General features: G+C 43.1%; 2 protein-coding genes across 2 annotated transcripts in view; both read right to left on the bottom strand.

The window, feature by feature from the left end:
* The window catches only part of JPH2 (junctophilin 2), a gene marked incomplete at its 5' end in the record, with an annotated part of 60,871 nt that extends 53,821 nt beyond the window's left edge, over positions 1 to 7,050 (bottom strand). Inside the window, one exon of the mRNA XM_081096463.1 lies at positions 6,672 to 7,050. Within this exon, the coding sequence (XP_080952589.1) occupies positions 6,672 to 7,050 (379 nt within the window). The remainder of the gene's footprint in view (positions 1 to 6,671) is intronic.
* Positions 7,051 to 12,938: 5,888 nt separating this feature from the next.
* Positions 12,939 to 24,135, bottom strand: OSER1 (oxidative stress responsive serine rich 1). The gene is made up of 4 exons (XM_081096671.1): positions 24,007 to 24,135; positions 20,379 to 20,494; positions 17,170 to 17,283; positions 12,939 to 14,141 (listed from the first exon to the last, which is right to left on the bottom strand). Exons 2-4 carry the CDS (start codon positions 20,453 to 20,455, stop codon positions 13,454 to 13,456), a joined length of 879 nt encoding a protein of 292 aa, XP_080952797.1. The 5' UTR covers positions 20,456 to 20,494; positions 24,007 to 24,135; the 3' UTR covers positions 12,939 to 13,453.
* Positions 24,136 to 24,178: the final 43 nt, after the last annotated feature.

Below are 24,178 nucleotides of genomic sequence, written 5' to 3'. Positions count from 1 at the left end.
TGCATTTTTAGTAAAATTCTCGGAAAACTTTGTAATAGAACTCTATGAACTGGTTTTATAATGGAAATAGAAATGGAACTAACCTAGACTAACCCAAACAATCTTGAACAAGAAGAGCAAAGTTGGAGGATTTACTCTGATTTCAAGTTTACTATAAGGTTCCAGTAACCAAGGCAGCGTGATATTGGCATAAAGATGGACAAATAGATCAATAGAAAAAATATTTCTTTGGGGAGTAATTAAATAAATAAATATGGAGGCTGATTCAAGGAACACATATCACAGGCCTAGATAATGTGACACCAGGCATCACTGCTTAGGACTTAATCCTGGCAAATTCATTTAGCTTCTATGTCCAGAGTCAGCTGGGCTAAAATGAGTTGAAATTATCCACTTTGGGGAGGAGAAAAAAATTGAACATATTTAGAACATAGAAGCTTGGGTTTTTGACCCAGTTGTCATAGTTAAACACATAAATATAATTTTTCCAGCATGTAATAATAATAAAAGTGCTAAACAGATGGCAAACGCTGTTCTAAATGCTTTTACATATATCCGGGCATCATTTAATTCTCTCAGCAAGATAGAATAATAGTTCTCTATCAATAGGATCGAGTAAAAGAAAATAGCAAGTACTGCATTGAGAAAGGGATGATCTTATGATGTCTTATGATGAACATTTTACACTTGTGTGCGTGCGCATAGGATCAAAATATGAAGTACATACCCCACAGTGGGTTGCAATCATGAACATTTCAAAGCTGCTAGTGTAGTCAATGAGAGAGTTGTTAAGAAGCCTAAATCATATAATGCATGGAAGGTTCTTAGCACAGAGCCTGAGCTTCACTCATGTTTCCTGGGCAGCTGCATGGGGCCCTGAGCTTAGAGGGCCCTGCACGTGTTTAATGCTCTGCTGTCGCCATCTGAAGTTCTTACTGATTTGGTAGAAGGGGCCCCACATGTTCATTTGGCACTGCTCGTCCTGATTCTTTTCTGTAGTCATTTTTCATTCGTTAAAATACTTATATTATGAAATATTATCAGGTATTATCAAATTCTACCTCTGTCTCTTGTTAGCTAGAGGGCTGTGAGTGAGAATACTTAAAATAATCTGTGTCTAAGTTTCCTCATCTATAAAATAGGGGTAATGCAGTCACTATAGAAAACGGTATGGAGAGTCCTCAAAAAATTAAAAACAGAGCAGCCATACGCTAGCAATTCCTCTTCTGGGTATTCATAGGAAGAAGACAGAAATACTAATTTGAAAATAATACTAATATGCACCCCTAGTTCATTGCAGCATTATTAGTGATAGTTAAGATATGGAAGCAACCTAGATGCCCACAAATAAATGGATGGATAAAGAAGATTGGTGAATATATACAATGGGATGTTATTCAGCCACCAAAAGAATGAAATCTTGCCATTTTCAACAACATGGATAGATCCTAAGAGCATTATATTAAGTGGAATAAGTCAGAGGAAGACAAATACCGTACGACCCCACTTATATGTGGAACATTAAAAAAATGAATAAACAAAACAAAACAGAAGTAGGCCCATAGACATAGAGAACAAGCTGATGGTTGCCAAAAAAGAGGGGTGGGGGTGGGGGGATGGAAATTTAAAAAATATTTTTTTAATACAAGAAACAGAGAAAATATAGTTTTTTCAACAAATGGTCTTACCTGAAAACAAAATAAATAAAAAAATTAAAACCTTTCATCTACTACGGAAGATAACTCATCCCTTAGTCTTTTCTTTTCCTGGCCAATTAAACCAATTATTTTAACTTTTCTCATAAAATAAGGTAAAATAAGATAGGAGTGATATTAGCACCTCCCCGTAAGGTTGCTGTGAGAGTTTAAGTAACACATGTGCCACATGCCAAGAACAGCACCCCGCACATTGTCCACACTTCCCAAGTGTTAACTATTATTGTTATTATTACTATTATTATTAATAGCTTTATGGAAAAGCTGGTTTTTCCACTGCACAGTTGGGCGAGGGGATTATTGAGTTAGATCAATAGTTGGGGAACTTTGTTTAATAACCTGTTTGAGCACCGGATTATTTTGAGAATCTGAGGCTTTCTGAGGAAACACCTCCCAGAGGAACACAGATAGTCCATGCACGTATGCACACATCTTGCATTGCATACATCTCGCCTCAGCTTTAGGGCATTTATAGGTCTCTGAGGCCAAGGCTTGGGGCCCCGGTCCACAACCTCAGAAACCATCGCTCACTGAAGGCCCTTCTAGTCCTGAAGTCTGTGGGTCTCTGGGAACAGCCAGGCACCCCGCAGTGTACTACTGGAGGGCCCAGGCTATGCTTGCTTTGGAGTTTTACCGTAAGTCAGCAGCTATTTTTAGTTTGGCTATATATGGCCAGGGGAGTAAAGGGCTATAGGCAGGGGGAGGGTGCCAAGAGGCTTACAGCAGGTTTAGGGGCCAGAGCCCCTGTGCCTGTACCACCGTCCCCTTCCCACCAGACAACGGGAGGGCTTACCCTCCAGCCAGAGAGACACTTTAGAATCATGATTTTCAAACTTTCTGACCACAATACAAAAGTTTAGTAAGAAATAAAGTTGCTATTATAATACACACATAAACGTAGACATTTATACACTGAGTGGCCAGATTATTATGACCAGCCAGATTATTATGACCACCCCATCAGTACTTCATTGACACTTCCAAAAATACTGAATATTAAAAACTTCCTAAGCAAATACTCTCAAGGTTTTATTATTATTATTATTTGCATAACTAATTCACTTCACACACACACACATACATACACACACACTATGTCTCCAACTGAACAAATATTTTAGGAAACAATGCTTTATCTTATTCTCTATGAAACACTGTGATGCTTTCTATTCTATTCTTTCCTTAGAAAAAATGCAGGTCATGACCCACTGTGCCACCTGTTAATGGATTGACACCTCCATTTTGGAAGAGTGCAGTTTTCTTCGGTTTACAGCAGGCACCTATACCATTTGACTGCCAGGTAAGGTGGGGAGTGGAGGAAAGGGGGCACATGGTCCCTTTGATCACGACATCTCAGAACTTAGGAGAAGATGCAAGTTTCATCTCAGTCTCCGGCTGGACAGCAAGTTTTGGACCTCCTGGCTTTGTACCCTTCCTCTCCACCTGGAGCACTCGTCCTCCACCCTTGTCACCTGGCTGACTCCATTCATAGGAGCCTGGCTTGCCACTTACTCCAGGAAGCCTCCCTGAATGCCTGCCTGGTTAGCTGCCTGCCTCTGGCTCCCTTAGTCCCCGGTGGGTACTCCCCTGCCTGGTAGTCAACGCACTTAGTAAAATTTCATGTTAGAGTCTCTGGAAGGCAGGTACCTTTTTCATTCTGTTAATTTCTCTACTCTACCCCCACCACCCAGTGTAGTGTAGTGCTGGCTAAATAAAAATCACTCAATACATTTTTAGTAAATGAATTAATGATAGTTAATAGTAATAATAGCAACTACCATTTATTTATTTATTTTTTATTCCTCACCCGAGAATATTTTTTTTCATTGATTTGTTTTTAGAGAGCGTGGAGGGGAGGGAGGAGGGAAAGAGAGAGAGAGAGAGAGAGAGAGAGAGAGAGAGAGAGAGAGAGAGAGAAGAGAAACATTGATGTGAAAGAGACACATTGATTGGTTACCTCCCACACACACCCCGGTCTGGGCTGGGGATTGAGCCTGCAACTGAGGTATGTGCCCTTAACCAGGAATCAAACCCGTGGACCCTTCAGTCTGCAGGCTGACACTCTAACCACTGAGAAAACCAACCAGGGCAGCAGCTACCATTTATTGAGTGCCCATTTATCCCATGAGAAGTCTTAGTAGAGATTAGGATAAACTCATTTTATGGATGAGGAAACTAAGGCTCTAAGAGATTAAAGAATGTGATGGAGACAGGATGTGTAATAACCCAGGGCTACCCGACTCCCAACCTTCCTAAGCACAGGATCTTAATTGTCCACATTCCACCCAGCGCTACCAGAATGGGGCAAAGGGCAGGTCCTTAACAAACCCTCGGGGAACCGATGACAGGTTGATTAAAGAGATTTTCCAAAGCAGTGGCCACATCTAATTTTGGAGAGTTGCACCTCGTGTGTGGCTTGGGAGAGAGGATCTGTGAGGTTTCTAGGCTGCCTGAAAGTGGGGTTCTCTCATTAGGGAAAGAGGCTGGACCAGGTCTTCTTGTCACCTGACTACACCTCGGATCATACCCAGGCCCCTGCAAAGCCTCCTTGATCTGGCCCATGCCCACATCTCCCGGCCGCCGCTGCCTGCTCCCCTCGGTCCCTCTGTTCCTGACACCCTGGCGCTCTTGCTGTTCCTCACGCACCCCAAGCCCAGTCCTGCCTCAGGGCCTTTGCAAGGGGAAGTCTTCACTCTAGAACTCTCCATCCTGCTTCTCAGACTACCCTATCCAAAACATCACCCTCTTCCTTCTTTGCTTTTTTTCTCATAACACTCGCAACTTCTGGAAATTACATGTGTTTTCCAGTTTATTTCTGTCTTCATGAGACAGGAAGCTCCTGAGGACTTTGCTTGTTCACTGCCCCAGCCCCCGGAACTTGTGTAGGATGGTGCCTGGCATATAGATGATGCTCTATAATATTGGTTGCATGAATAAATGAGCCCCCCCTCCCCCCCCCCCCACACACACTCCCTTTAGACATATCAGGAGATCAACCTATAGCTTCCCCAAAATATGTGTCCCCGTGACTCACATCCAGGCCCCAATCACACACACCTTGGTTCGCAAGAGGAAAGAGAAGAAACATTTGACACCCATGCACTGTGCACCACTTTGCAAAGGAATTGGTACCTGGCAAGCACACAAGGGTTATCTCCATCTTACAGCCAGAGAAATCGAGGCCTGCTCTCTGCTTGTCCCTAGTGCTTAGCATAGTACTGGGCACAAACACCTAGTGAATTGCATTGCACTGAATTGCAGAAGTTCAGCAACAGCTCACGGTCACTGAATTAGGAAGTGTGGTACCAGAATTTGTCCGCAGTGCTGTCCAGTTCCAGCCAGTGCTGTGCCACCGCCATGGCACACATAGAAACTCCAGGGATATAACCTCGTTAACATCCAGACACTTTCGAGGGTGGGCCCTCGCCAGATACCCACCGACTGGCAGCCCAGTCAGCCCATCCTGCACCGGGGACCACTCTCTCTACATGCCCAAGGGCCTCAGCTTGAGCAAACCCTGGGCTGACTATGTCCTTCCTGCCCCCGGCTCCAGTGTCCTCTGGCGCCAAATATGTGTTTTATTCAATGAGCCATAGCTTTGAGTTATCTGTGTCAGCGCCTCTCCCCAACAGGGCACGTGAGGGAGGCCTAGAATGACCCTGGGCTGGAAGGACCCTGAATGAACACTTACAGCGGGAGCCAGCAAACTTTTCCTGTCGTCGAATAGTAAATCTTTTCGGCTTTTGAGCCAAGAGACAAAATTGAGGATGTCATGTAGGGACTTTCATATCATTTTCACAAACAGTGTTGTTCTTTTGATATTTCTCCCCCAAACATTTCAAAATGTAAAATTACTGTCAGCTCCCAGGCTGCAAAAAGCAGGCAGCAGGCCAGTTTGGCCTGCTTTCTAAAGTTTGCAAGCCCCCGTTTTAAAGCAATACTCCTTACGCTTTAACGTGCGTAAGAATTGCTGGATGAGCTTAAAATAGATGTCTGGGTTGACCCTCAGATTCCGATTTAGCAGGTCTAGGGGGGACCCCTGAATTTGCATTTATTTCTGATGCTACCTGTCCACTGACTACATTTTGAGTGCTTGTTTGAAAATACCCCATTTTATGGATGAGGAAACTGAGGCTCAGATAAGTGATATGTTCAAAGTTACCCCCAGTGGAGGAGGTAATGATATCTATTCTGCCAATTCCCAGGGCTGTTTTGCCACAGAAAATTCCTCTCCATTTCCTGAACCCACTGAGTTCTCTCCTGCTTCTGAGCTTTTTACTTATTTTTCTCTCTCTCTCTCCCACTCCCGCCCTCACAAATGCAATTTCCCCATCAAGATCCAACTCACACGTCCCCTCTTCTAAAGCATCCTTCTCTTTACTGCCACAGCACTCTGTACATACTTGTATATAATGGTTTGTCTACAAGCCTATCTTTGAAGCCTTGGGCTGTCTCTTATTCCTCTTTATGTCCCTTTACAAGGCTTGCCAATAGGAAGTATCACAGAAATATGCACCGAACAAAAGACTGCATGCATGGACGGGTGGGTGGATGAATGAATGAATGTTTTATGATCTATTCCTTGAAAATCATTTTCTTGGCAAAGTTGAGCCGAGACCCCGATTCTCCTAGAGTACAAGCTAGAGTCTATTCCGCAGTGGATGGCAAACCTAGCATGTGAACAGCAGCAGTTACATCTTAATGAATGTGTGCTGGGTGTGTGTTTATATGGCAGGCCTTTCCTAAGCACTCCTGCCAGTCCTCTCCATAGGCCTTGATTGGCCCCACCTTTCCTAACAAGAGAGTGGGTCCTGGAGAGGTAGTTTGCCTGAAGTCACATGGTAAATAACTCCCTGGCCCCTCTGCTTCTGTGTCATCGTGCCCCTTGCCTCCGCCTCCACCAGTGCTCCTCACCACCTGGGCCCTACCCCCCCTGCAGGCCCCGGCTGGGCTCACCTCCGTCTGCATAGGTCTCGGTGCCGTAGCCGTCCTGCAGGCCGTTGTTCCAGGTGCCCTCGTACTTGGCTCCGCTGCTGCTGCTCTGCCGGGTTCCATAGCGTCCCTTGAAGCCGTGTGTCCACTCGCCCTTGTAGAGCCAGCGTCCCTTGGTCTCTATGCCCAGCCCATGCCGTTTGCCCTGGCTCCAGTATCCCTCGAAGGTGTTGCCGCTGGGCCAGGTGTAGACGCCCGCCACTTCAAAGCCAAAGTTCCAGGAGCCCGCGTACTCGCCCTGGCCCTTGGGGCCTGTGCACAGCCCGTGCCCGTGGGCCTTTCCATTCTCCCAGCCTCCACAGTACGCCCCGCCGTCGTCAAAGTCAAAGCGGCCCCCACTCATCTCATCATAGCCCCCGACAACCTGACTGCCCTCCAGCTTGGGGGTCGAGGGCGATGGGGGTGCCCCCACTCACCACCGCCGCACCCCAGCAGGGGGAAAGCAAGATGCCACCAGAGGCTGAGTGAGCCCAGGAGCCAAGTCAGCACTGGGTGGGCTGGTCAGTGCCATGCCTGGGAGGCCCCCTCAGTCAGCCAGAGGAAGGCTGCCAGTTGGGAAGGAAGCAGGAAGGAGAGATTCAGAGCCTCCACAGAGCATCCCGAGTCTGGCTTCCATGGAGTCAAAGGAAAAACGCTGTGATCCCTTTAAGAAGCACAGCGAAAGGGTGGGGTGGCGGGGTCCCCAGTCCGTCTCAAAGAGGGAAATTCCCCTCGGTGACCGTCCCAGCCCCCAGGCTGAATTCCTGCAGCCCGCTGGCCCCTTCTCCTCCACCCGTGGGTGTGGGGTGTGCGGGGCTGTCGATCTCCTCGAGGCTGCCCCGCCCCTGTCCAATCCTGCCCTCCTCCCGGGACAGAAAGGTCAGTGTTGCCCTAACAAGGCCATTGGATCTCAGAAGCTGCTCCCAAAATAACCCCCTGGCCAGCCCAGCCTCCTTCAAAGTGGGAGGGGTGTTTCAGATGGGGCTGGTGCTTCAGACCCTGGGAGGGGCTGGAGGGATGAGGAAGGGAAGCTGAGAACAAAGTGTAGGCAGCTGGGGCGATCTGATGGCTCCTCTTCCCCTGGGTAAGAGCTCTCTTCCACCTCAGGGTTCCCAGAGTCTGTGGGAGCGAGCGGGCGGAGGAACTGGGAAGGGAGGGGAGGGAGACTCGCAGAACACCCTGTGCTGGCACACTCAGAACCCCCCAGAGCAAATCTCAGCCCCACCGCCACTCACATGCCCGCACAGGTCCTGGGGCTACGGCACCACTGCCAACCCCAAAAAAGGAATCTAGTGACTACAGAGAAAGGAATGGGGCCTGGTTTCACAGATGCTTTTGAAAGCAGAGAAGTGAGGGTCTAGAAGCGGAGTCTGGAGCTGCAGCAGGACTGGGTCCAGAGCTCATGCACAACCCGAATTCCCCCCACCCAGGAACTCTGAGAAAACCCGGGGGGAACCAGCGCAAAGGCTCGGATCACTCCCGTTCTCTCTCCTGCGGGGTAAATACCTCCTCTGAAGGGCGAGGAGTCTGTCTGTCCTCCATCTCTGAGACAGAGTTGCCAGTTGTGTTAGAAGGAGTTCATCTCAGAAACACTCAAGGATCATGATATTTTTTTTTTTGTTTAATTCTCTTTCCAAGTTCTTCTGCTCTGGTGTCCTAAGAGCCGGTGAAGCCAGACTTGATAAAGTTCCTGGGGCAGGTCAGGTTCCCAAGCTCCAGCGAAAGGGACACATAAATCTCCATGACATGAAGCTGTGGCCGGGGCTAATGACTGGAAATCCCAACTGAGCCCAGGGTTAACAGGAGCATGGAGTAACTCCGAGGAAGGTGGGAACCACCAAGAACAGGAAGCTCTGTGTGTGTGGGGGGGGGGGGGGGGCGTGGGGGAGGGGGGGGGAGAGAGGGGGGGGAGGGGAGGATAGAGACCATTAAGAAAGCAAGCACAGGAAGTCTCTGAGAACATTACACGATTATCTGATTTCAAACTTATCATACCCAAATTGCAGAATGACTTAGGCCACTTAAAATCACGGCAGAAGTTTGTTCATTTCAGAAACGGATAGAAAATGTTTTCTTCCTCCCAGCTGATTCCTAGTTCTTAAGACTTGGCTCCTTCATCGTTCACAGCCCCCCTGCCTTGAAGGGCCCCTTTCGTGTCCACGTTTCACCCCCAAGTAGAAACACCCAGCCTCCGCACGCACTATCACTGGCTGTTTGCCAAGCTGACAGCGAGTAGCAATAGATAAAGACTTGTATCATCTGGGTTTTGTCTCACCACCTGGCCAGGCTGACTGACAGCCTGCGTGCACACTTCGCTAAGAACAACACCTCAATGCTGTCCCCAGAGAGTTCTGCTCTTGCCACTTCTCACCTAAGTCCCTGGAGAATCCCCCCTTTCTTTCTAGCTCTGCTCTCCAAGGGAGGGGAAAGGACATCTTACACTGGAAGCCTTTTGTAGTTAAATGCTGAGCAAATCACCACAGTACTGTTCTAAGGCTGCCTGGCTGCTGTGTCCTAGAGGACTGTTCACCTACATAAATTTAGCCAGCTCCCCCATGCAGCTCCCTACAGTGGTTCCCTACCAAGGGCCTGTACACATAACAGTCACCAGTATAACTCAAAAGACACAAACAGATTCCAGACCCCTCCCCCCACCCCCAACCTACTGAATTCAATTGTCCTGGGTGGAGGCCAGGACAGTTAAATTCTTTTTAAAAGATCAGACAAATCTGACTCTCATTCCTTGTTAAGAACCACTGTAATGTCAAATTAAGAAACTGTTTCTTAATATAACACTTACATATTCATGAATCTACTTACTTAACATAGGCTATGTATGTTACCAAACTCAAGGGGTTCACTGCTTTGGGGTACTTTAGTCAAAAATGAGACATGGTTGTCCCAAGGTAGTTTTATTTACTTGCAGCAAGAAGATGAGGAGTTATAACCAAAGCTCTGTCTCCTGGAAGGGAGGGTTAGCCATTGCTTAGAGACACTATTTGGTGACTTTCATGTTGTTTTTTGATGTTTGTGTGGGGTTTTTTGCAGTTGGCTACTTTCATCCCCTTGAAGTTCTCATCACCTCATCCTGTTTACTGTTACATCTGCAAAATACTATGCTGCATTTTAACATTTAGCAAGAAATAACATTTAGTAAGAATGGCCCAAACCTTGAGACCCTTGTCCTATCTAACACTTGGGGTAAATAATTGTGGAGTTAGACTTCTGTTCAAATCCCAAGCTGTGTGACCTTGAACCAATTGTTAATTTCTGTAAGCCACAAATTCTTCACCTGCAAAAGTACCTTTCTCAAAGGGTTATTAATATTAAGGCTAAAGTATCTACCTTATATGGCTGGGTAAAGATTATATGACAATACTATTTTAAAAAGACTGAAAACACACTACACAACTAATAAACTTTAGGTATTATTAATATTATCTCCACCTGATGTTACTTTTCAAACTATTACGCTTAATAAAATAGTCACCAGAGGGGAGCGATCACTCCCTAAATATTAAGTACAGTGAAGTACTCCTTACTCTTCCCAGTATGTGTTCACTCAACATTACCCTGTGGTTTTTCATTTTTAAACTGATAAACTATGTTACTGTTAAAGGGACACTTTGACTTCTTAAAAATTTAAGTAAATTCTTTGCCAAATTTGCTGCTGGCCTTACCGGGACCAGGTTGAGCTTCTTGACCCCGCCATCACTTTCTGGCCCTGCCCTTTAAACCCATAAGGTTCAGGGAAAGGGAGACCTCTTGTGGCCAGAGGTGCGTTAAAACAGCTTTTCCTTAGGAAAAGGAAGTTCTTTCCACCAAATGGAATTTACTAAAACTTGGAGTGAATTTAAACTGTTTTAAAAAGTATCTACCTCATTCCTCTTTTTCCCGGGTCTTTTCTTGCTCTGTGGTTCTTTGGTCAGATGGGGTAGTCACTGTGTCCTGTGTTTCCTTCTCAACTTAAGCGTGACTGCTGACTGGTTCCTTATCTCCTCCTGAGTCCAAGCCTTTATAATGGAGAGAAGGGAACTGAAAATCCAGAACAGAGAGGACTGCACATGGAAACCCACCTGAGTTCTCAGCGCTGAAGACTCGGCTGAAGAAGCCTCATCTCCCCAGACAAGGCTCCTGGCTGGTTAGGTAACTTCCCATGCTGGCTCCTCCCCCCACCTGGGAGGTGTTTTGAAGCAAGGATTATCTTCATTCCAAAACAATGCATGAACACCTACTCTGTGCCTGGCACTCTGGCTCATCTTTGTATGCCCTTGCCCCTAATCTCTCTTTCTCCTTAGCATTTGGCAGCTGACAGCTCCCTTCTTAAAATGCTTTTTCATTTGACCTCTAGAACTCCTCTCTTGGTTCTATTCCTGCTGATACTACTCAGTTTTTTGCTGGTTCCTCCTCATTCCCCTGCCCTCTATACCCTGAGAATGTCCCAGAGCTTGGTCCTTGAGCTGATTATCTACATTTGCTTCCGAGGTGATCTCCTTCAGTCTCATAGTTTAAATATAAGCATCCTGCCCTAACCGGTTTGGCTGTGGATAGAGCCTTGGCCTGCGGACTGGAAGGTCCCAGGTTCAATGCTGGTCAAGGGCATGTTACCTGGGTTGCGGGCACATCCCCAGTAGGAGATGTGCAGGAGGCAGCTGATCGATGTTTCTAACTATCTCTCTCCCTTCCTCTCTGTAAAAAATCAATAAAATATACTTTTAAAAAAATTAAAAGTGTGGTCTGGGAATCTACTCTTTCAGAGGATCTGCAAGGCCAAAGCTATTGTCATTAAAAGTTAGGTGACATATATAAAATTAACATTATTTTTTCAAACTCTTTGTCTCACAGGTGGTTTTCCAGGTCACATGGCAGGCAATGTCACAAGAGACTAAATGCAGAAGCAGACATGAGAATCTAGCTGTCTTCAATTAAGCCAAACATTACAGGGATTTGCAAAAATGTAAAACAATGCAACTCTCCTCATTAAATACTTTTTTTTGGAAAAATTGTTTTCCAATTTAGAGTCTATATATATAAAAACCTAATATGCAAAGTGTCTCCTCAGGAGTTGAACCAACCAGGAGTTCGATCACTCGCTATGATGTGTGCTGACCACCAAGGGGTGGTGCAGAACGCAGGCAGGCCCAGCCAGCAGCTGGTAGCTGGGGGAAGGCCCTGGCCAGCAGCTGGCAGCCACTAGGGACTCTACCCATGTATGAATTTTGTGCACTGGGCCTCTAGTATCCTAATAAAAGGGTAATATGCAAATTAACCATCACTCTGTCACAAAGATGGTGGCACCCATAGCCACAAGATGGCAGTAACCAGTCCTCTCAGCCCCACCGGAGCCCCCGAGTCCCAGGGGGCGGCCGCTGAGAGCAGGCAGCATGAGTGGCCTAGCGGAATGCTTGCTGTATGAACAAGCACCTTCTGTTAGCATTATGAGACCAGTACCTGTTACAGTCCCTAGGGCTGTGATGGAAGGCCTTCTGCTGCCTTGCTTGATGCACACAGCCTTCAGATACTATTCAATCCACACTAAACTAGTAACTAGCAGGAGTCTTTCACTAAAGTTCAGGGCTTTTCCAGTAAATACCCTCCCCACTTCTCCCAAGTACAAGTCCACCTATTTGTAAGCCCAAACTCCAGTCATGAATCAACCCCGCAGACAGTGGGATGTTTTAGTAAAGAGTAAACCTTACTTTGTAATCTACGTAAAACAAACTTTTTGTTAACATGGTGTTAAAATGGCTAGACAAATTTTCACTACATTCAATGGGCATGCTTAGGATGGTCTGAATCAAAAGTTAGGTGGCATATGTAAAAATCACTTTGGGACTACATGAAAAAGATAGGGATTCATCCTCCAGCTGAAATTGAGGATTTTTTTTTTTTTAACCAAACTTTAGAGGGCATTTTGGGATGACTGACCAGAAACACAGGATATGGCATGTATAAAATTCTCTTAGGGGTTCCTGGGGTAGGAAGGCAGAGCAAAGATAATATCCATCCAGAGCGTTTGAAACTGAAGTATGAGATCTACATTACAAGGGACTGAAACATGCCATATATATTAAAATGTGAGAGACAGAGAAGACACATACAAGTTTCAAATATTACATCCCCCCACTCCAACTGAAGCAGCCCATTCCAAGCTGCTTCTTCCATGAGAGACGTCATGTAACACGCCTCAGGATGACCACCACCAGCAGGGTTTGCTTAGTGATGGCTAATGATTCTCTCAAACAACACAGGGTAGGCCAGCTAGTTTATTCATATTAAATCTAAACTCTGGATCTCTGGCTTAATAACATAAGAAACTTGTAAAGACAATAAATTTTGCATTAAATCAGAGATGGCTTAAATCAGTCATAGAAGTTCTAATATTCTGAGCTGGCAATTACTGCATAACAAATGTTCAGTCCAGTTACAAAACCACATTTCATTTCCTTGGCCACAAAATCTTTCACAGATTTGAAAAATGCTTTTACCATGTACCCACTGCTACCAGTCACGTAATTATAGCTTCTTCATCCCCCAGGAACATCACTAAGTGAAAGGACTTTTTCTTTGATCAGTTTGTAGGTATGTAAGAACTCCGAGAGTAAGTTTAAAGAATGAATATGAACTGAGATGCCAGGTAAAGTTTTTATTGCAAGCACAGTGAGCAGGAGGTGTCTTCTCACACAAAGTGGCTGCCAGGTCTGCCATTAACTACCTCTCTCTGACAGCCCTTCATTGGTTTAAAGCATATTAGCTGGTTCTTGCTATCAGGTGTACATCATTTCTGCCATGTGGGACATTTTCTTGGGAATATACAAGTAATATTCCATGTAGCCTGACAGGTCCTCAATGGTCACATCATCCACATAGACTCGAGCTTGCTCAGAACAGGAACGCGGGGAGCCAGACAGAGTTCTGGTGTGAAGCGACTGAGAATAGTCCTCAAGCGTGGATCTTCGTTCTGGGGCCAAGGGAGGGACATTCTGCAAGCCTGAAAAGGAATACACCTCCATATCATGCCACCTCTTACACTGGCACTCCTTGCCTAGGCATGCACATGGCTGGCCCTGGTTTAGCTTGGAAACAGATTGAAAGTCAGAGAGTTCATTGGCCTTGAGACTTGCTTGGGAGACTTGAGTAGCATCAGAGGAGTCTTCCTTCTTACTCTCTGACGGCAGCCTTGGAACCGAAGTTCTCAAAGGCTCAACAACTGCCCCTGTGTGATTAGTATCGAGAGAAGTAGAGCATTCTCCTGCACTGAAGTCTTTAGGGGTTGAAATTCCCAGCCCACTGCTGGCATCAGGGGAGTCAGTCTGGCCTTTGTGCTTGAGCTGGCTGCTGGAAGAAGATGCTATTGTACTGCAATGTATAAACTTTGGGGGATGAAGGACAGGAGATTTAGATCGTCGACGACGTTGGGTTCTCATTGCTCCTCGTGAAGACTTCCGTGTTGAGCTAAGAGGGAAAAAATGTACAAGATGTTGGGATACAGAGCTCTCCTAAACAAATGCTTTAAGACAGTTGGAAATCTGCCCCCTCTCAGACTTATGAGTCTAAGAGGTCATAAGTTTTCCCCAAAGGGATGTGCCCACCTCCCTTTTAAGCTGCCTATGTCTCTGTGTCTCAAAAACGTCAACATCTCCATATTAGCCATTTATAAAAACAGGAGAGGTAAAGGGTAGTTTTTACCTGCATTTCTTGAGCCAAACATTTAGTGCAGAACACCCACCCTGTCCCAACCCTTGGCTCAGGAACCTGTGACCCAACAGGTTTAGAGAAGCACCCTGCATAGACAACTGTAGGGTGTAAAAACTAAATGTTTCTATGCCTTGAATTCAGCAGCTTCAGTATCACTGTGAGGCTAATGCTACAAATGGCCATTATGGCATGATCTCTAAACAGAGCAGCAGGTTTAGGGTTCATTTCTATCACTGATTAACAGCTGACAGATTTAGACACCTGAAGTTTTCAGATATTGGGACATATTAGATAAACTACATAACTTAAAAAAAAATTTAATAAACAAAAGAACCAAGCAAAGCAAAAAGGAGACAAAATTGCCAAGCAAGTTTGAAAACAGAACCAAATAGAACTTTAAGAAATAAACTTTACATTTGAAATTAAACTAAATGGATGGGCTAAGCAGAATATATACAGTTAGGGAAAGAAATACTAAATTAGAAGATATATCTAAATTATTTATAACAGGGGTCAGCAAATTACAGCCTGTGGGCCAGCACTGTGAGCCACAGAGACCAGGGTGAGGTGTCCCTCCCTCTTTGGCCATTCTCCCCGTCACTCCCCATGCCTGCCTTCCCGGCCAAAAGACATCAGACATGCCACACCTCTGCTTAGGGTCCATGCTGGCTACTATTTACATGTTAGGGCTCTGCTGTCGGCAATCACTGGGCACTGAGAAGCAGAATCTCAGTTTGAGCGTCTGGCCTGTGCCAGGCTCCCTATGGAAGAGAGAAAGACATACTAGAATCTGAGTACCACTAGGGCAGGAAATAAAACTGACCCTGGGATTGCCCCCAACCCAGCCATCCCACAAGTCTAGTCATTTCATCCTGAGACTCTCAGCAGCAGAACACAAAGTGTGTCCACCAGTCAAGATAGTCCACATCAGGCAGGTAGGGCAGGAGTTTTCTCACTTATGTAAGTATCTACATAATATCCTCAGATCTCACTTCTCGCTTGGCAAAACCTAAAATATTTGCTATTTGGCCCTTTACAAAAAAAAAGTTTGCTGACCCCTGACCAAGAAGGCAGCACAGAGATGTGGAGAGCTGGAAAAAAGTAACAGTTAAGAGATGTAAGACTAAGAAATCTGGAATCTCTGAAAGAAAGATTATAGAAAAGGAAAGAGAATGATTTTTAAAGAGATAACAGCTGGTAAATTTTTTAAATTGATGAAAGGGAATCTATAGATATAGAAAGCAAATGACAGATACACTAGAGCAAACTATAGAATACCAAACCCAACAGGAACTGCCGAAGAGCTGCCTGAGACTAGACAGATTATTTCCAAAAGAACAATTAGATGAAAAGAAGGCTTTTCAATGTCAACATGGAAGCCAGAAGACAAGAACTAAGAGAAAATAACTATCAATCTAGAATATGATTTTAGGTATATATCAACTCAGGTATATCTTCAAAGAACAAGAATTAAGTAAAGCCATTTTCAGATAAATCAAAACAAAATATATTTACCAATAGAACATGATGTTATACAACTCCAGAGGCATTAAATTTATTCTATATGGAGTTCTATAACACAGAGGCCCTATTTGCCAATAAGACCTTCACTAAAGGAACCTCTGAAGAAAGTACTTTAGGAAGAAAAAAAGTGATCCTATGGAAGGTGTGAGATGCAAGAATGGTAAGAGCAAATAAAGTGTAAATGAGATAAATCAAAATAAACACTGTCTATTTAAATAATAATGACGTTAAATAAAACCTAATTTGTAAGTCTAAAAAGTGATAGAACTAAAATACGGGGCAACTAGATCATGGAAGTCAGATCAGAGTAAATGGGTTTTAAGAAAAAGGGTTCAAATACTAACTATTGTCTTTGTTAATAAGCATGTATGGTAAAATTTCAAGGCTAACTACTAAAATAATAGAAACAAAGTATACAATCTCCAAACCAATAGAAGGGACAATGGTAGGGGGAAAAACAAACCCATTTCAAACAATTTTTTTAAAGATGAGAAAAGGAAATAAAAAATAAAGACAATAAATAGCATAAAGTAAAATCAATGTAAATGAGTTTAAGCAGTTAAAAAATTATCAGATTAAATAAAACAAGTCATATATATTTGTGAGACACACCTAAAATTTTAAAACACAGAATGATTGAAAATACTAGAAAAAGATACACTAGGCAATACTAACTAAAAGACAACTGTATTAGCTCTATTAATTCCAGACAAAATAGACTTTAAGACAAAAGCCAATATGAGGGATTAAGAATGTCACTATATGATGTCTCAATTCACCACAAAGAAAACATTCTAAACTGTCACGAATGTAGGCTGTATGATCCTACAAAACAGCCTCAGAATACATAAAGCAAAAATATAGAGCGTAAGGGGAAACCAGACAAGTGGATACCCATAGAGATTTCAACATACTTCTCAATAATTGATAGGTCAAGCTGACAAAAAAATTTAAAAAATTCAAATAACACTGTCTATTTTAAATAATAATTAAAAGCTTAATTTAATGGACATACAAGGAACTCAAGAATGATTAGAGAAAAACTCATTCTCAAACAACATAGAACATTTATAGAAATTGACTGTGTACCAGAACATAGAGCAAATCTCAGCACATCCATAATTGGGAAGAATGGGTCTTCTCTAAACATTGAGTCTTGGGTTCCGTATCATACATACCCATTTCTGGATACATGGGAAAGAAAATCCAGTAATATTTTAAGGTATTGAGTTAAAAATCATCTGCAAGAGGCAGCTCTTACCCGTGCCAACTGTCTTTAGATGCACATGTGGTTTTAGGTTTGGTATCATCTGCTGCTGTTCTGACTGATGCTCTGACACTTGGGCCTTCTCCAACAGACAGAGATGCTATGGACCTAAAGAAAAGAAACAAAATTTACAGCTACAGCACTTATTGTTCTCACCAACCCAAGCAAAACTTTTCTTTCTAGTTTGAGTTTCTCAAAAATTATTCAGCTTTTAGTGCAAATTTTCCTTTGGAACCAAATTTAGAGGATCCCTTAAAAGCCCACTGTTGCAAAATCACAAGCCAAAGAATGATTCTTAAGTATAGCCAGCAGCAGGATAAAAATAGACTTTAGGCTGTTTATCTGGGGCAGATCAGGCCTTATGTCCAGGGAGAATGCTAATGACACTGACCACTTATTTTATGTGTGCAACCAGAGCTGGAAACTAAGTTTAGGAGCAAAAGCTTTAGGAGACTCAATCTAACTTGAAAATGAATACATTTTCAAATATTATACAACTGTTAGAAAAATATTCTAATTTTTAAAACTAATAAACTTGAAATATTTACTGAGTTAAATCTTGGCAGTTTGAAATTACACAATATGGGTTTCCAGTAAAGAAGATGAAAAAATTTAAAAGAGAGAAAAAATAATTATCTATAATCTCACAACCTGGAGATTAGCAACATTAACATTTTGGTATGAATCCTTTCAGACCTTTCAAAACACACATACACACACACACGGCTCCTACCTCACATGTTGTGGTACTAATAAAAACCCTTTAGAAATATAAAACCTACTAAAGTAAAATAAAAAGATGTCCACTGAAATATAATTAAAAATATAAAGTACTAAAAATAACTTAAATATCCAATAACAGAAAATACTGCATTATATGAATTATGGCAGATTTATGCGATGGAATATTAGAAATGTATTAAAAATTAAGTGTATAAAGACCTTTTAATAACATGAGAGAATGCTCATAATATTAAGAGGAAACAGCAGGGATAAGCACCTATACATACATTATGATCTCAACTGTGTACAAAAAGTATATGGTGTTATATATAGTCTATATATTAACAGTGACTATGTGTTTACTTCCTTTTTTATTTTTGTGAACTTGTCTATAATATGCATGTATTATTTTATAGTCAGATAAAAAGGATTATGTTGTTTTATAATAAATATATAGAGATTTGTCTTGATAAGACAAATACCACTAGAAATCAAAACCTGCTTAACAGGATTGCGCTAAATTCCAGGCAAGCTTGGTTAGTTTATGAGTCAGTACCTCAGATGTCCCATTTGTAAGTCAGCAACAATACGAAACAAGTAGAGATGTATGATACATTATACAAGTCTTATTCTGCTTACTCATGGTAATGACTCACCCCTTCTACTCTTATTTGTTCAGTTTTCTCAAATGCTCTTCACTGCTACTTCTCTTTCTATAATTGTACTCAAAGCAGATCACATGCTACAAATATATAATATTTGGTCATATATTATACAGATATTTTGAAAGGTTTTTGTAACATTCCAAGTAATTTTTAAGAGTAGTGAAACAGCTTAATTTTATGCTCCAACTTTTTTTTTAATGTATTTTTATTGATTTCAGAGAGGAAGGGAGAGGGAGAGATAGATAGAAACATCAATGATGAGAGAGAATCATTGATCCGCTGCCTTCTGCACATCCCCTACTGGGGATGGAGCCCACAATCTGGGCATGTGCCCTTGACCACACTCGAACCCGGGATCCTTCAGTCTGCAGGCCAGCGCTCTATCAACTGAGCCAAATCAGCTAGGACCCAACTTCTTAAAATACCAGGAAAAGAATCTGTATATCAAGAGTTATTTATATAAATGCATATACTAAGAAATTTTGTATGTATACATATAATATGCAGCATTCCTAGTATTTTCCTGCTTTAAACTTTTTTTTTACTGTACCCAAAATCATGAAAGCATACACTATGACCACAATCTGGAACTGTTTGTCTGCTTTGTTTCCATTTCCCAAAATGGCTTATAAAGTGCCAATCAACTTTCATGGCAAAATGACCACAATACTGAAAAAACCACTGGGAAGAGAGAGATACTTATTTGAAGTATGGAAGCAAATGTGAGCACCTGTAACAGCTATTACACAATTAGTATATTTAGCATAAATCAGTCTATTAGTATAAATCTCATTTGGTAGGCCAAAAGAGTGTTAGCAATAAGCAGACAGCTATAACAACATCTATTTAATTTTTACTATCTGCCAGGTATTGCATGCATTTCTTCCAAGTTGTCTTCAAGGTACCATATAAAGGAATGGTTAAGAGCACAGGTTCTGGAGACAAACTGTCTAGGTCTCTTACCGATGTGACCTTTAAGAAGTAGCTTAAATCATCTGTGGCTTGTCTGTAAACTGGAATAACAGTAATAACTATCTTCTAAGTTGGTAGTGAGGACTAAATAATGTATGTAAAGTACTCAGGCTAGTGTCCAGGACATAGTGATATAATTTTTAGTGATTATTATTATTACTTGTTGTGGAGTTTTGTACTCTTGAGTTTCCAGTGTTTGGTTTCCATTCATGAAAATAAATATTCTTAAATCCATTAAAAATCTGATGTTTCTTCTGGCCTGGGGCAAAGAATGGGGATGAGAAGAATACTGCACAAAACATTTTGCAAAGGGTGAAATTTTAACATTCAGACAGCAGCTGGTCTGTAGGTGCTCTAATTATTTTGGCCAAAGGGTCCAAGATTATTGATCTCTGTGACAGAACCCTAATGAATAGGTTTCCATAGTGATAATCTCAGCAATAGAGCCCATGAAATCGACAATGTCTGCAGAGATTTCTATTGAGGTAATTCACTTTTAGTGAAAAATACTGTGATTCCTTAGAGATATACGAGAAAATCCTTAATGGGACATCGCTTGATAATGTTTGATTAAAAAAGAGGGGGAAAGCACTCCTCAAAGTTAAGGAAAATCAAACCACGGAACCTTAGAGTACAAATGAACTACAACTTTTCAAAATTTAACGGAAGAGTTTCTTTTACAAGAAATACAATGCTGTGCAAATTTGGTAGAATGTCACATTATTAACATTTATATCTTCTACAAATAATGAGAAATTTTAGTAGAGAAAAAGCTCTTCAGAAAAAAGGCTATTTAAGTCTAGTGAATAATTCCCAAATAACATATTATATATATATAATTACCCTGATGCATCCACTCTTAATTTCTTGAAAGCAGTTTGTAGACTCTCCTCCTCTCCATCCTTGGCTTCGGATTTCATTGTGAAACTTTTTACACTACTATGATGTTCCCGCTTACACTAAAAAAGAAAATCAAAATAAAATGAGCACAGTGACAACAGGTGGGTTCAGAAGTATATATTTTGTTAAAATCTTTATTCCTGATACTATTACTGTTTGTTAGAGGAGAGGGGAACAAATTTCTATTTCTAAAAAGAAGTTTCAGTGTTAGATGATTTCTTGAATTTATTAAGATAGAATTTAAAATGCCCAAATACTTGATGCCAATATCCTATTACACAGTTTTGGAAACAATATCACCTAAAATCTGTTTAAATATACTTTTTTAAAGGGAGGAAAATCTCTCCATTTGTAGAGGTCTAGAAACCTATAGACAAAATAACCTTTGCATCAGAAATAAAAGGGAAAAGCCAAACGAATAGCATTCTGATTCTTTAAAATGCTACTATTTATCTAGTCTTACCCTAAAAATTCTAGTTAAGTATAACTTCATGATACATGGCAGCATTTCTCTAAAGCAATCCTGACCTGAATATCATTATTCATATCCAGATATCAAACTGGATATGAATATCAAAGCAGAATTACAAACATATTTACTGATTATTCCACAGTTAACCTATAAGGTTGATACCTTCATTTTTTTAAACAGCTTCGAATATTTTATTATAAAAGATAAAAAATGAATTATACTTACAATTCAAAAAAATATAAAGAACTTAACCCCTCAAAAAAGAGGTAGGAAGAAAAAAGAGAAATTACTGTTCTATAGATGAACATTTAAGTGATGTTCAATTTTTTAAAGCCAAAAAATACAAAACAAATAATCAAGTTTTTTCTTTCCACCCCGATTATTACATTTAAACAAAGAAAAGGGAAAGGGGAACCAACCAAAGCAACAAGAAACACCACTGAAGTATGTTAATAAATTCTTTGAATCTAGTTTCCCAATTATTTTTTCACTTGGTAAAAGATACTAGTTATTTTTTCAACTAGTATCTGTAATGTCACAGAGAATCTGAAAAACATTAAAACAAACAAAAAACAGAAAATGGGGAATTTTTGAAGCGAAGGAGTCACTCTACCTCTTCTTTCTTTATTCCTAACCTGCTTGCTACCCCTTACCCTCCCCCCACCCCCCTGGGGGCTCCCAGAGAGCAGTGCCTCCCTGTAGAGCCCTGGATCCTCTGAGTCCCTCTCTGCTCATTTCTCAGGGTGGGCTTGATGCATTGTGAGACCTCCAATATTCCAAAGGTCAGAGTGTGTTGTAATATGTTAGACATAATGTGACCATGTAGTACCAATGAAGCAAGGAATCAAGACAACTCGTTTCCTTTATTTAGGTAGAGGAAGATATTTTAGTCAGCTCTCTCCAGGGAATGAAACATTGAACACTGAAAACAGTCTCAAAAGAACTCAGCTAGCTTCCACCTCAACTTCTCAAGACAAAAAATTTAAATACATTCCCACATATATTTTGCTGGTTTATTTAACCAGTGTATGAACATTATCAATTCTATACTTAACTGGTTTCTAATCTTCTAGATGTAGAGGATCCTCCCCGCCCCCCCTCCTCCCACACTAATGTCCTACATACCTAGGAAGGGGGGTGAGCAAAGACCACATTCTAATAATTTTAAAGCCCACCGCATCTGAAAGAGTGCTATCGTATGTTGTAAACAAATTCATCCTGCGGGCAGAACTACAGTAAAGCTTGACTTACAGTTTTCCTCAATTACTTTATAACCAGTCAGTCAAATGCTCACTCGGAGGAGTGGCCTTTATAGAGTTAAGTCATCTGAGTCAGCCCTGCAGACCCCACACTAACCCTCTCCCGCCTCGCTGGAAATCAGTACATCACTTCTAGATGCACACGGCTGAACTCTGCAGGCGGAAGTTCCCTCCCCCCACAAATACAGAACTCTTACCATGGGCGCAAGCACTGGGCTGGACTAGGGGTACACGGGGGGACTTGACACAGACCAGGGCCGGGAAGCCCCTGCCTGTGTTCCTGCCCGAAGACGGTGTTAAGAAGCTCTATACCCGAATAGGTAACTTTTAATTATACAGCGCTGATTTAAGAGCACTGCAGGTGACCTCTAAAATCTAGACGTTAACACAAACTTAGTTAACATTCTTGTTGACACACTCAAAGTTAAAAGCCAAAACAGACCAAAATAAAAACTGGCTGCAGAGGAAACGTTTAGGAACGAAGTTCCATCTCAATTATTTTCAGACTTCAGCATCTTTGAGTACTCACCTTTTCTCTCGGTTGTATTAACCCAGCACGATCTTAAGCGCTAAATCAGAGCCTGTGTGTAATTCACAAAAGGCTTATTATGCTCCTCGGTATTCCGACCTTCCTATTCACTCACATCAAGAGCTCTGGGACAAACTCCGGGGAACACAATTCACATTAAACTTGCGGGAGACTTCCTTGCCGTTTTCACAGCGCTGATTTCTTGAACAGTCTCCCAAAAGATCACACTGTTAAAGGCCTATTCGAAGTTACTTTGTATTGCTCTAAGTCAAATCACACAGGGCAATTTATGCCTCCGGTTTCCCGCAACCTTTCAAAAATGACAAGCAAAATCCTCCTAAGTTCCTCCATCAAAATTTCTGGTTTTCTCTGACTTTCAACCAATAGCATGTGTCACAATCTTATTTCTATCTTGCCGTTTTCACCAAAACCTCTTTCAACCTCGAGCCTAGGAGAGACCTGGGGGAGAATAAACGATCCGCGCGTCAGCGCGTCATCACAATGTTCAAGATTTAGGAACTTGCCCGGCCCCCCCCCCGGAAGCAAGCACGGAGTCGGGGAAAGAAAGCCCCGTCCAGCGAGTCTCTAAGTCGCCAACAAGACGAGGTTGAAACCATCGCCCCCCCCCCGCCCCCCGAGATGAAACACAGTCACCCCTCTCTCTCCACACCCACTTCAACCCCGACACACGCTCTTCTTGCTAGAGCCAGAGCACAATGTTGTTCTTTTCACCCAGAATCTGGAGGGGTCGCAGCTGGGAACGATCGGGAGAAAAGGTCAGAGCCCAGTGGGGCTCGGTGAGCGGGGAGTTGTCCAGAAGCCCCCAGGTCTGGCTGCCTGGGGTCTCCTGCTGGGAGGCGGCCCCTCCGGGACACTCCCCCGTCCAGAATGAGAGATTTCAGTTGGGCGAAGGCGCCAGGGATGCAGGAGGAGGCAAAGAGGCAGCCAACGAGACTGGGGCTCAGAAACGAGCGGGAAAGGGCGGGAAGGGGCAAAGGGCGGCCGAGGAGGGTGAAAAGGGGAAGCTACCGCCCAGCGGGAGAAGGCGGAGGAGCAAGACCGGGCAGGGGCAACGAGAGAACAGGAAGGCGGGAAGGGGCGATAGAGCGGAGCTGGGCAGGGCCAGGCCGCAGCACCCGAGGAGGTGGCGAAGACGCCCAAGCCCGGCCCGGCCCGGCCCGGCCCCGCCGTCAGTGCCCGCCCGGGCGCGACGCGACAGGAGGCGGACGGGCCCGAGGAAATCGCCCGCGGCCGGGTTGGGCCAGGGGGCCGAGGGGCGGTGCCGCGACCCCTCCCTGTCAGGACTCTCACCTTCTCGCACTCTGGTTACCCAGTCCCGTCGGTTCAGCTAGTCCGTCCCGGATCACGGAGCCCGACTGACCCGGATCCAAACCCGCGGAGGGGGCGGCCCGCGCCTCCGAGTCGCACTGCGCCTGCGTCACTCGGGCACGCGCCCCGCCCTCTATTTATGCTCCTCCCGCCT

This window comes from Myotis nattereri (assembly GCF_964212035.1).
Source record: "Myotis nattereri genome assembly, chromosome: 8".
NCBI classification, from domain to species: Eukaryota; Metazoa; Chordata; class Mammalia; order Chiroptera; family Vespertilionidae; genus Myotis; species Myotis nattereri.
This window is presented reverse-complemented; position numbering and strand designations above follow the sequence as displayed.

Bases quoted from the DNA above. Each gene is read 5' to 3' on its own strand.
- OSER1 (XM_081096671.1), bottom strand. From the start codon at position 20,455: ATGAAATCCGAAGCCAAGGATGGAGAGGAGGAGAGTCTACAAACTGCT. The intron at 17,284-20,378 runs GTAATTATATAT...TCTTTTCTTTAG, and splicing joins TTAAGAGTGGATGCATCAGG to GTCCATAGCATCTCTGTCTG. The intron at 14,142-17,169 runs GTAAGAGCTGCC...TTTCCCTCTTAG, and splicing joins TCTAAAGACAGTTGGCACGG to CTCAACACGGAAGTCTTCAC.